At 38.6% G+C, this 13,991-nt stretch overlaps 1 protein-coding gene across 5 annotated transcripts in view; it reads right to left on the reverse strand.

Annotated features, from left to right (window-relative positions):
• CDK14 (cyclin dependent kinase 14) overlaps positions 1 to 13,991 on the reverse strand; it is a 505,722-nt gene that overhangs the window by 265,695 nt on the left and 226,036 nt on the right. For all 5 annotated transcript variants that reach the window (XM_037890727.2, XM_043541222.1, XM_037890728.2 and 2 more), the window contains one exon: positions 3,320 to 3,414. In XM_037890727.2, the coding sequence (XP_037746655.1) occupies positions 3,320 to 3,414 (95 nt within the window). The remainder of the gene's footprint in view (positions 1 to 3,319; positions 3,415 to 13,991) is intronic.

Consider the following 13,991-nt stretch of genomic DNA (forward strand, 5'->3'; position numbering starts at 1 on the left):
ACTCATTACTGTAAAGCATTCTGCAATACTTTGCGTCTGAAGGGTGTTACATGAAACTAAACTCCGTTCTACTGTTTCACGGTCAGCTCTGAAAGTGGACAGCCCTGATAATCTAAAGTATGCCATCAGTATTAATTTATCTATGGAATCATCACCAAATTGATAACCTCCTGGCTCCATTTGCTGAGCGCTCTTTCAGATCACTAACCGTTCATCACTTATTTAATTACTCCATCTCAAAAGATTTTTATTAAGTTTGAAATTGTCATTAGTAAGAATATAATAATAGTTCTAAGATTTCACTTTTAGAGCAGCAAAACATCATTATAAAATCAGCAATAGGTAGGAACTAAAGCAAACATGAACCTCCTGTAAGGTCTTTAGGCCTCAATCCTGCAAATACTTATGCACATGTTTAACTTTACTCAAAAGTAGTCCTACTGCCTTCAGTGGGATCACTCACATGCATCAAGTTAAGCTCAGGTGTAGGTGTTTGAGATGTTGGGCATTTTAGACTTGCAGATGATTAGATTAGATATGATAGACAGTTGGATGATAGACAGAAAATGCATTAAAAATGTCGGTTGCAAAGTCAAACACTCGGAAATCAGGAAAAAGTCCAATTTAACTAAGTTTACCCCGGCAACCTTAATTTCTACCCCTTTCTGAATTCATCTCATGAAATGACTGAGGCAAGGGTCCTGTGAAAAGCATGTGAGCATGTAATTGAAGACTATATCATAATGCATATGAACAGGGAGTCAGAATTAAGGTTGCATAGGTTATCTTAAAATGGACTTTTCCTAACTTACCAGTGCTAAACTTTGCAATCTAAATAGCACAGATAACAGACTTTTGTAAGTAATCTCTTTCAAACTCTTTCTTATTAAAAGGATAAAGCAGATTTTGTTATGTACAACTGGAACAACTTCCCCATCAGTCACCATCAGGAGAATCAGAACCTTGAACTTGCTGCACAGACTTCTACTACTTGAGATGTAGGACTAATTGCATTCAATGGCAATGGGAGAAGGCTGTCATGAAGGGAAAGGGATGGATTGCCGGCACCATGTTCTGGGTCCAGGGAATTGTAGAGTGAGTCCTTCTTGGTCTCTCTTCCTCCATGCCACCCTGTGTTTGGGTGGAGTTCCTGCACCACATGGTACCCCATATATTGTTGAATTTCACTGCTGCAAAAGGATCCATAATGGTTATTGAAGTTATTTCCTCATATCATTACCAATTACTTTTGAGTACTATAACTTGGAAACTGAAATGGCCTCAGTCTTGCAAGGTCTTGAGCACCCTCAACTTCCAATGAGTTAATGGGAGTTGAAAGTACTCAGCACCTCGTAGGTGTAAGCCTTACGGCCCCAGTTCAGAAATCATTTATAAGTTCAATGGGACTGCTTGCAGGCACAAAATTAAGCAAGTGTGTCATACAATTTTTTGCAGGAGAAGAGCATATGCATTTTTAACTCAATATGGCGGAGGTGTAAATATTAGAGATGGTTGGGAAAAGCAAGACGTTTGAAAGGACAAAAAAAGGCAACAAAGTCCATGAAATTTCTCATGGAAAACATTTTTCATTTCTCAGCCAGAACTACTAAATAGAGCTAAACAGTAGTTGACATAAGATTGCAAAATTGTATTCATGTAAAATTATACAAATATATCTCCACTGTCTGTTACATAATATTAGATGTCAAGACTTTTTTAATGCTGATTCAGTTTATAAGTTAGGCACACTGGAATAATTGATTAAACAAAAGGAATCAGATTTGTGTTGATGTCTCTACACCTGATGTAGGGAAACAGTGATGTATGCAGCTGCTCTGCACTAGTCTTCTGTAGCCAAATAACCACATTATTAAAATATATCATTTATATGCAAACAAATGAGGTGAACGTCTTCTCCATATGATAAACAGTGTACTTCATCTTGTAAAAATTAAGTGATGCTACTGAGAAGAGGGGGAAAAACTACTATACTCTCTTAAGTATTAATCCAGTCCATATTAAATTTTATGATAAAAATCAGTCAAAGTTTAAAAAACCAAACTAATAACGCAAAAAATGCAGAGCCTTATTGACTACAGTACAATGACAGATATTCTATTAAAGTCAAATCTCCTCTAGACTCATTTATTTCATATAAATTACATGTTCTTAGATCCATCTGTGAAAATTGGGAGGTTAATTATGATGGTGCATTGCATGATTCCACAGCTAAATGCTGAAGTAGTTCTACACCGGTACCATATGTCTGTCTTAGGAAAATGTAGAAAGATTAATTAGGAGTTCAAGCCCAAGATTTGGGAAAGTAATACTCTGAACACAATTAGATCGTTACACTGTGTACTATGCAAATTGAAGTTTTAATTAATAGCTGAAACATCAGTCAGGGGAAAAATAAACCTATGAAGCCTAAATTGTATGCATCAGAGTTTCCTTACTGACATTGCTTACTAAAGAAGGTCCTTTCAGAAACCATGTACAACAAAAGTCATTTTCACTTGTCACACTCATTTGATGTAGATATTACCTGTAGAGCATTTTAATCCTATTTGCTCTCCTTACCTATTTTTTAATTACCATCTATCCTGACACTAAAGAAAATGTTCTCACAAATAGGCCAGGCCCAGGACACGTTAAATAAACCAGCTGAAAAGTCATTTTAACATTACAGTGACCGGAAGTGTTCTTACAGCCACTTAACCGCCTCAGAGACAGGGCTATTGTAGCAAGCTTTCCAGTTTCAAGATATTCCATTACAAAACAGCTCCTTTTATAATATTCACTCTTACAGAGAGAGCAATGGGTTATCATGTGCCTGTTCCAAATTCCACTGAAGTTAATGAGAGTTTTTCCATTTACTTCAATGGGCTTTGGATCATTCCCTAAAACTAGGCTTGGCAGAATTCCATTTTTATTTTTTCGTAATTTCATTGGATAACAACATTTCTTTTAAAGTATTTTTTTTATTTTGATCAATTTAAATTTTCACAGTTGCTGGCTGTAAGAGGGAGGTCAGACAATTATTTCTCGACAGTACATACTGAGATTCAAAATATTATAACTTATAATCATTAAAACAAATTGTCAAAATCCCATATCAAAATATACAAACTAAATATCCTTAAATCAAACTCTGAAGTTCTCAAGCAGCATTTTTCTTATGTTGCCTATTTGTAAACATTTCAATAATCATAGATGGAATCATTTTTGTCACTTTGTGTATGTATGGTAAAATCAACATTTACCAACAAAAATTAAACTCTCCCAAGCTTACCTATCACATTAAATTAATTTTACTTACCACATATTCAAACACAAGTGTCAATGTCTCCTTGGTGTGAATGATGTCATGAAGTAGCACAATGTTAGCATGTTTCAGTCCTTTCAAAAGAGAAGCTGCAAAGGAAAACATACACATTATAAAGAACATGTTACTTCCACCAGAAATAAATATTTTCTAGTGAAGGATTAGCCCGTTTGTTTTTAAAATAATTTAGAATGGTAATCAGTCACTCTACAGATTTCATTCGCTGGCTGGCCATCAATGGCTTGGTCCTGAGAGGTGCTAAAATGCCCTCAGTTATATCCTTCCACATGTCTCAAGATTAAGGTTAGGCAAAATTTTTGGCCAAAACTTTTCACTCAAAAATAACAGATTTGAATCAACCAAAATATTTCCCAAGTTTATGTCAAATTCACTGAATTGTTTTGGTAATTAAAACAAAAAAAAACAACCTAAAAATAAATCAGGACAAAAACAAAACAGTTCAATTTGAAAATGTTTAAGTGAAATGTTCCAGTTTTTATCTAGATTTTTTAAGGGTTTTTTTTTTTATTAAATGAAAACAATTCAGTATATTTGACACAAATTTGTGAAATGTCTTCTTTGACCCAAACCTGCATTTTTAGGGGGTTTAAATTTGAATGACTTTGTTTTGAAATATACTTCAATTTTATTTATAAAAAAATGTTCATAAGTAAAGCAAAATGTTTTGTTCAGCTCAAAGTGGTTTTTTTTTTACTTTTTGGTTTGCTGAAAAATACGATTTTTTTTGTCTCAGGTGTATCCAAAATGACACCCCCCCGCTCAGTTTTTCAGTACAGCCAGTGAACTGAAAAATCATTTGTTCTCACAGCTCTAATGAGGATAAAGCTGTCCTCCTCTCAATGTTGTCTTCTCCATTTTGCCAGTCAAACTCAACCCTGCTCTGAGGCAGAAATAGCAGGGGTTTCACTTGAGTGGTTTCTACTGAGTGAATCAAACCATTACCTTCTGCCCTATCAAATGTGTATGTTGATTTTATAATCTAAAATCATAATATCTATCTCGGATAAGATCTGAACATTTTTCAAAATGACATTTCCCTTTCATAGGCAAAACACAAAAGGAGCTTTCTAATTAAAGGCAATCACATATTCTGTACATAGCACTTTGATAACTTCCCCCCATTCACGTTCAGATTTGAAGGAATTAACTATTTGTATTAGTCAGTGACAACAGAAAAATAAGTTAAGCAGTGTTTTCATATTTTTTTATAAATGTTATCAACTCATATTTCTTATTAACATCAGGGTTTTAGAATAGTGACAGATATCTTTATCTACTGAATCTGCAGAAGATTCCGCCTTCCCCCAAAAAATTTTCTTTTGCACTGCAATGCATATTTAATGCTTGCTTCGCAATGCATAAATTTACATGTATATTTAATGTTCCACAAGATATGCCATAGTTAAGGAATATGATATGACAAGCCATGTGTTGTTACCAATGTCAACATGCCATTGGTGACTTGTCATGCATACATCTGAGAAGGATTCATACCAGACATCATCATGGAGTGTATTATATACATAACTACACAGAAATATATGGTATGTCTCGGTAGTCATTTACCGTGACTTTAATTTTTCCTCTTCCCTGTTGTTTTGGAAAATAATGAAGCACCAGATTGTACCAACATTATCTGCATGTGGGTATCCCTCTTTCCCATGCACAGAAGAGGCTCAGACACTTCCATGGCACAGAGTAGAGTGTACTCTGATGGGTTGGGACTCACCGAGGAGATCAAGAATGGACAGCCCTGCTTTGAGTAGATAGGCACACATTGTCTCCCAAACTGGCCCTCTAGGGATCACCCTGAAAATGTAATACAGCTCTGGGCAACAACTCCATTGCAACGTGCAACTCGCCCCCACTCCATTTAAGGATTCTTGTTTGGCAGTCCCTGCTAGCACCCCCCTACTGGAACTATGCTGTGAGGAGGTGGAGGATGATGGAACAGGGACACACCAGGGATCCATAGCCAGTGTTCCACATAGATTACTTTGGCCTCAAGTGACTCCTACAGGAACCTGAAGGCTGGATCCCAGGCTCACTGGCCAAAGGTAAGGCAAACCCCTTCTCCTGATAGAACAGTTGGGAGAATGCCACAAAGGATCCTGGCTGAGATTTCCTCTTCTTTAGTCCCCCCAATTCCTGTAGCTTTTACTACTGCTTGATATCAGGAATGTTCAATCTCACAATTTCAGTATCAAAGGCCAAATTAAAGCTGTTATTGGTGCGTGTCACAGAGTGGCTGGTCCCAATAAATTAAGTAGGTCCAGCACCCCTGTACCACAACAGGTACTCCCACTTTGGCCAATTACAAGGGCGGGGGCAGCAACTGGGACTATAAAAGATCAGGGCAATCTGAGGGAAGGGGAGACCCAGTGCGAGAAGAGAGCTGGTGAGTTAAGACTGCCAGAGTCAAAAGACTGGTGGAGCTCTCCAAGAAAACCTGCAGAAAGCTATCTGCAGACCATTCCTGGAAAGAGGATGGAATTATCAGGAAGCCAGTGGATGGGCTGGCCTGCTATCCTTCCTGTGCCATAGAACCATGGCCAGAGAAGGCTGGTGAGGACTTGAAGGTTGAGAGAGCAGCGGGAGATACCTGCTGGCTCTCAGAGCCAGGGCATGGTGAGGGGCACAGAGGCTGCACTGGAGACCCAGAATGTGGTGAGGAGCACAGGCACTCTACTAGATGTAGTGTCTGGATTATGGTTATGGGACTTGTTTGTGGGACTTTATAATAAATTAACCCCTCAAGGGATATATATATTCAGAAAAACTATTTCGACAATTTCTGGAGACTCAAAGGGAAACTGAGGTAGGCACACCTCTCATGCCATCGCCTGTCACAGGAGAGTGCTCTAGGCAGGGCTACCTTATGACAGTAAGTGAACAAAAACCTAAAAGAGATAAACACCTCAGGCAGTCAGCTGATCAGTGAAGAGCTGATCATTAACACTAATATAGGATTATTATTTTAAAAACCCTAGCATTTCTTTATCCCTCAGGACATTAGCTAATTCTTAAATGTTCATTATGCTTTTACTGGGGTATCACTAGATGATCTATAGTGCCTGGAGGGAGAAATTTTTGGCCATTGGGAGCCAAAACCAAATTGGAATTTTTCTCGGAGAGGAGTCCTGACTGACCCTGCTAACAAGGAACGAACACAGAGGTGGAACGTATCAAAGAGAGAGGAGCTGACATGGAGCTCAGAGGAGGTAAACAGATAGTAAGAAACTCCATTGACCAGTTTATCTCTAGTAACAGCTATCATTCAACAAGGAACCAGGGTAAGTGGAAGGGGCTGTTTTGGAAAGAGAAGAGGAAGCAAGGAAGATCATAACATAATTTTAATAGTTCTCTCAGTTTATAACCTTAAGGAGGACTATAATTGTGTTCAAGTTGTAGTGTATAAGCCCACTAAATACACACACATTTTTTTAAAATGGAAAGAAGTGAACAGCAGACAGAACATGCTACTACATAACGGCCTCACCCCTTTTCAACTCACCACCCCACACTCTCCCATTGAGAGGGAAGCATTAAAAATATCCTGACACAAGCTTAGTAGAGCTACATCCTGAAATAGTATTTATGACCTCTTTCAGTCTTCACTGTTCAGGCTACCTCCTCTAGATGGCTATTACTTCATTGTTAAAAACTGTAAATGGGTCATTAAAGCTTAAACAGTACATTGCAAGCAACACACCCTCAGGTTTTTGTACAGTCTCTCCTCCTACACATTCCCCCTTACTCCTACCTCTCATTTATCATCTGTAATAGCTAATTCTCTCATAGACTCAGACTTTAAGGTCAGAAGGGACCATTATGATCGTCTAGTCTGACCTCCTGCACAACGCAGGCCACAGAATCTCACCCACCCACTCCTGTAACAAACCCCTGACCTATGTCTGAGCTACTGATTTCCTCAACTCATGGTTTAAAGACTTCAAGGTGCAGAGAATCCTCCAGCAAGTGACCAGTGCCCCACGCTGCAGAGGAAGGCAAAAAAACCCCAGGACTTCTGCCAATCTGCCCTGGAGGAAAATTCTTTCCCGACCCCAAATATGGAGATAAGCTAAACCCTGACCATGTGGGCAAGACTCACCAGCCAGACACTCAGGAAAGAATTCTCTGTAGTAACTCAGATCCCACCCTATCTAGTGTCCCATCACAGGCCATTGGGCATATTTACTGCTAAGAGTCAAAGATCAATTAATTGCCAAAATTAGGCTATCCCATCATACCATCCCTTCCATAAACTTACCAAACTTAGTCTTGAAGCCAGATATGTCTTTTGCCCCCGCTGCTCCACCTGGAAGGCTATTCCAGAACTTCACTCCTCTGATGATTAGAAACCTTCGTCTAATTTCCAGTCTAAACTTCCTGATGGCCAGTTTATATCCATTTGTTCTTGTGTCCACATTGGTACCGAGCTTAAATAATTCCTCTCCCTCCCTGGCATTTATCCCTCTGATATGTTTATAGAGAGCAATCATACCTCCCCTCAGCCTTCTTTTGGTTCGGCTAAATAAGCTAAGCTTTTTGAGTCTCCTTTCGTAAGACAGGTTTTCCATTCCTCGGATCATCCTAGTAGCCCTTCTCTGTACCTATTCCAATTTGAATTCATCTTTCTTAAACATGGGAGACATATTATGGTGGAGACAATATTCCAGATGAAGTCTCACCACTGCCTTGTATAACGGTATTAACACCTCATTATCTCTACTGGAAATACCTCGCCTGATGCATCCCAAGACCGCATTAGCTTTTTTCACGGCCATATCACACTGGCTGCTCATAGTCATCCTGTGATCAACCAATACTCCGAGGTCCTTTTCCTCCTCCGTTACTTCTAATTGATGTGTCCCCAGTTTAGAATAAAAATTCTTTTTATTAATCCCTAAATGCATGACCTTGAACTTTTCACTATTAAATTTCATCCTATTACTCCAGTTTACAAGGTCATCCAGATCTTCCTGTATGATAACCCGGTCCCTCTCTGTATTGGCAATACCTCCCAGCTTTGTGTCATCCACAAACTTTATTAGCACATTCCCACTTTTTTTGTCAAGGTCAGTATTAAAAAGATTGGTCCCAAAACCAATCCCTGAGGAACTCCACTAGTAACCTCCCTCCAGCCTGACAGTTCACCTTTCAGTATGATTCGTTGTAATCTCCCCTTTAACCAGTTCCTTATCCACCTTTCAGTTTTCATATTGATCACCATCATTTCCAATTTAGCTAATAATTCCCCATGTGGAACCGTATCAAATACCTTACTGAAATCTAGGTAAATTAGATCCACTGCGTTTACTTTGTCTAAAAAAAAATCGGTTACTTTCTCAAAGAAGGAGATCAGGTTGGTTTGGCACGAGCTACCTTTTGTAAAACCATGTTGTATTTTGTCCCATTTATCATTGACCTCAATGTCCTTAACTACTTTCTCCTTCAAAATTTTTTCCAAGATCTTGCATACTACCAATGTCAAACTAACAGGCCTGTAGTTACCCGGATCACTTTTTTTTCCTTTCTTACAAATAGGAACTATGTTAGCAATTCTCCAGTCATAGGGTACAACCCCTGAGTTTACAGATTCATTAAAAATTCTTGCTAATGGGCTTGCAATTTCATGTGCCAGTTCCTTTAATATTTTTGGATGAAGATTATCTGGGCCCCCTGATTTAGTCCCATTAAGCTGTTCAAGTTTGGCTTCTACCTTGGATGTGGTAATATCTACCTCCATATCCTCATTCACATTTGTTATCCTACCATTATCCCTAAGCTCCTCATTAAAGACTGAGGCAAAGTATTTGTTTCGATATTGGGCCATGCCTAAATTATCCTTGACCTCCACTCCATCCTCAGTGTTTAGCGGTCCCACTTCCTCTTTCTTTGTTTTCTTCTAATTTATCTGGCTATAGAACCTTTCACTATTGGTTTTAATTCCCTTTGCAAGGTCCAACTCTACATGGCTTTTAGCCTCTCTCACTTTATCCCTACATGTTCTGACCTCAATAAGGTAGCTTTCCTTGCTGATCCCTCCCATCTTCCACTCCTTGTAGGCTTTCTGCTTTTTCTTAATCACCTCTCTGAGGTGTTTGCTCATACAGCTTGGTCTACAGCTCCTGCCTATGATTTTTTTCCCCCTTTCTTGGGATGCAGGCTTCTGATAGTTTCTGCAATGTTGAGTTGAAGTAATTCCAGGCCTCCTCCACCTTTAGATCCACAAGTTCTTCAGTCCAATCCACTTCCCTAACTAATTTCCTTAATTTTTTTCAGTTAGCCCTTTTGAAATCAAAAACCCTCGTCACAGATCTATTTTTGTTTATCCTTCCATTTAGTTTGAACTGAATTAGCTCATGATCGCTCGAACCAAGGTTGTCCCCTACAACCATTTCTTCTATGAGGTCCTCACTACTCACCAAAACCAAATCTAAAATGGCTTCCCCTCTCGTTGATTCAGCAACTACTTGGTGAAGGAATCCATCAGCTATTGCATGCAGGAAAATCTGAGCCCTATTATTATTACTAGCAATTGTCCCCCAGTCTATATCTGGGAAGTTAAAGTCTTCCATGATCACACAATTCCCATTAGTATTTACTTCATTGAAAACATTAAAAAGGTCTCTATCCTTATCCAAATCGGATCCTGGCGGTCTATAGCACACCGCAAGTGCTATCCCAGGGGATAGTAACTGATGGAAGCAATCCTGGAGCCAAATTCTGCCTATTGTTTTTGAAAACTATACCAAAAGAAAACACAACATTTTTTGACCCATAGGCTAAACATGAGTGATTTAATAAGTGGACTGCATTTCCCCCTTCTTCTGCCGCTCTCCAAAAAAAAAATCCTTATTTTTTTAAGTGGCATGCATAATCTAGAGTATGAAGACATTTAGAAACATCTCCTTTCAAAACAAATGGTCACAAATAACTGTCGTTGAAATCTCACAAGGCATTTTGCTTAAGTTCTTGTTCAGAAGAGGATAGAACTGCAAAAATTCCACTAAATTCAAAGATGGAACCAAACAAGTAGCATCTAAAAGGCAGGAAGACTAGAGGATCCAGCAGCATAGGTCTCTGTGACAGACCTGAATTCAATTTTGAAGCTGCCAATATAGTTGCTGTTAGAGCTCAACAAGGAATTAGGTGCCGCTGCTCCTGCTGTTACAGCTAGAACAAAATATTCTTCTACAGATTGTCAACCAAATCCAGTCATCATCACCTACCAATTTCACACTAAACATGTTTGGGGGACGGGGAGGACGGGGGAATGGGACTAAAATATTGTTGAAACAGCACTTCAAGAAACCACAACAGCAGCAGAGAATATACCAATATGTACAGTATACTTCGCATTTATTCTGAAAAACTAATGATGTAATATTACTTTGATACTAAGATTTTTATCCTCACATCAAATGTAAGGTAAACAGATGGCAGCATTTTTAATTCATTTCCCCAGTGAGTCTTCAGCAGGCATACTAGCACATGAGTCTTTAAAAAAAAATCAGTATTTGGACTAAAATATTACTACATTTGTTTGAATGCATTGCTTGTTCTCTATTAAATGTTTTTATTCATTCTAATACAGGATAAATTCCTGAAATTAAAAGACTCACTTGGGAGTCAGGCAGTGAGATAAAGCAGTTGTTAAAATGATTACAAACCACTACTTTCTGTAATCTACAATGTGTTCAATAATGCTCATGCCTGAGCCACTGTTACTAAGCACCTCTCAGAAAAAGGGCTAAAGTTTCTCCATTTGCATACTTACAGTACACAAACTAGAAATCTCTATGTTGGATTAGAGTTCCTTGTACATTTTATGCCTTTAATGCAAAATGGGTAATGGAGATCATGGGCAATAGTGTTTTGAGAGCTTTGACAAACAAGTGTGTGTGTGTGTGTGTGTGTGTGTGTTTTACTTTGTGTATATATCATACCGCCTTAACTAAGATGGAAAGACATGTAAGCATTTAATGAATGAAGCCTTAAGACAAGGTAGCTGCAACCGAACTTCAAACTGTGTTTTTACCAGTGATGGGCCAAAACCAAAAACTTTGCTCTGAAACTCCACCCCCACATCAAACTCAGGTAGATTGAGTAGACTGGAACTCACAAGGGGTTTGGTCTGGAAAACAAAAAACCCAAATAACAAGGTTCTTCAAAACCAACACACAACTTTGTTGACCCATAGTTAACTACTACTCCTTGAAATTAAAATTGTGAGGAAACTTCCTGCTGGGAAATGTTAGGGTTGCTCTGTTCAGAGACAATTCATCCTAGTGACTCCCTCTTCCAAGTATAAAGTGGCCCTCATCTTAAATCTTCCTGTAAAGAGTCAGAGAGGAGTAACAAGACAGTAGAAGGCCAGAATTGCCTTTGAATAAAGTATTTGCTGGTGCTTCACTGGTGGGTACACGAAGTTATTTTGCTGAAGGAAAATAGAATCACATTAGATGTGATTAACTGCATGGTAATGTTTAGACTCAATCTCCTTAATGAAGATGTGGTTTAATAATTTTACCACGCACATCTGTGTGAAGTCCCTCTGTGCTGAGTCCACTTGGTAATGCAGTGTATTCTTAAAACAGCACCATGTATAATAGGAAAGAAAGAGTATATCTAATGATTAAAGCATTGGAATAGGAGTCAGGGAATCTTGGATTTTACTCTTGGCTTTACCACTGTTGTGCTATGATCTTGGGCATGTCATAACCTATCTGTGTTTCAGTTTATCCATCTGTAACACTGGGATAACGTGTTGACAGCACTACTCAGTTAATGTGTATAAAGCAGTAAAATACAACTTCATTACAAGGAAAATGGAAAATAGTTGATATTTTAATTGGAATGAGTTACGTTCAGCCATTAGCTGGATTTTTATATAGCTGTATTCATTATGTATGGTAATTGCTGTCCTTTCAGATTGTCTACAGGTACAGACTGAAGGTTAAAAAAAGAATGAGGTGTCATTCACATATTAAAGAGTAAAAATGAAACAGAAAGATCTTATGTGCCAGCTCTACCTAGTCGTAACCAGTAATAGCTTGTCTCCATATTCTATTTCAGCATTTAAGAAGAGATCAGTGATGTAAAGTAAAAATATTCCACTGCGGACAGTAAACAATTATGTCATTTCTTGTCGTACTTTGACACATCAGGTGTTTAGCACCTTTAGTACTTTTCAGTGCTGTGTGTGTGTGTTTATTTTATAGGTGGGGCTGATAGCACCATTTAAGATATTTCAAGCCTTACCATTATAAAACCCTGTTTTCAGTTGTTTAATAACTTTGTCAAACTAACTGTTTTGGCTGAAGTTTTCCATGCTGGGTGTCTGCCTCCTGGTGGAATTTTTTTGGAGAAATTTCAGCCAAAACGGTTCAGCCATTTCCAAGAATGATGCTAGGGAAAAATACATTGTTTTGCCCATGTTACAAAATGCTGGTGACTTTTCCTTTGAATGACATTAGGACCACCATGATTTGGAGTGGAAAGTCAAAATTTGGCCTGTGTGTCATGGTCGTACCTTTTGCTACCACATGAAAATCTGCTCAAAGTTGGCCAAGTTGAAAGCCTTTGAAAAATTGCAGTTTGTACCTGTTCAGTAAAGAGTTCTTAGATTTTAGCAGCTAAATTCCCCAACAATTCCGTCTGCAATGGACATGCTCCAGCACAGGGCTGAGCAGGGCTTTTCCCCTGCAATTGCAGCTCTGAGCTGCTGCCTACTCTGCCTCATCCAGACACCTGTCCTTCCTGTAAGGTCAGTGATCTCCCTCCTGTGCCCAGGCCTCACTGAGGAGGAAGCTGCCTGATTCAAATGCAGAAGAGACAAGAGCCAGATGTCGGGAGAGTGGGGCAACATATGGAGGAGTTGCACAGATCAACTTAATTCTGTCATATTTAAACTTTTGAGTCCTTAACTTTAAAAACATTAGTAAGGTTGCAATGTAGTTTTTGTGTAAGATATCTATACGTGTGTATACATAAGTGGGTAGTGTATGTATACACACACACACAGACAGAACAAAGTAAAGTAGTAATGGGGTTAAAAACTTGTAGAAAAATCTGGCTCCACTGATGTCAAAGGGAATTTTGTTATCAAATTCAATGGGGTCAGGATTTTGCCCCTGGTGTGTCAAACTGTGACAAGAGATCACTTAGCTTCTCTCTCTCTAATGGATTTCTTTTTGTAGATAAGTACATTTTTGTATTTGCTGTAGGTATCCAGGGAGGTCTTGGCAGGAAAGGAATGGGCATAACTGAGATTCGCAAAAACCCAGTTCACTACAAGCATATTTCACTGTCCTATTTACACATTAAGAATTATATACAAAGATACATTTTCCTAAAAAAAATTACTTTGTTATATTTCTTACTGAGGCATCTCCTCAAGCAAAAGTACTGTATGAAAGGCACTGTGATATTATTTGTGTCAGCATGTAATCAGGCTGCAGGAAAAAAGGCTTGTGGCGTACGTTTTGCTATTTTTTAAGAAGTGAGAGAAACAGAAACCTTTCAAGGATCATGTCAATTTCATTTTTATGGGTGGGTGAGGTCCAATATGCCTTTTTGCTAACAGCTGGAAAATAACGCTGCAACTAACATGACATCATTTTGTCTCCTGTGGAATGAT

Source organism: Chelonia mydas, chromosome 2, assembly GCF_015237465.2.
Source record: "Chelonia mydas isolate rCheMyd1 chromosome 2, rCheMyd1.pri.v2, whole genome shotgun sequence".
Taxonomy (NCBI): domain Eukaryota; kingdom Metazoa; phylum Chordata; order Testudines; family Cheloniidae; genus Chelonia; species Chelonia mydas.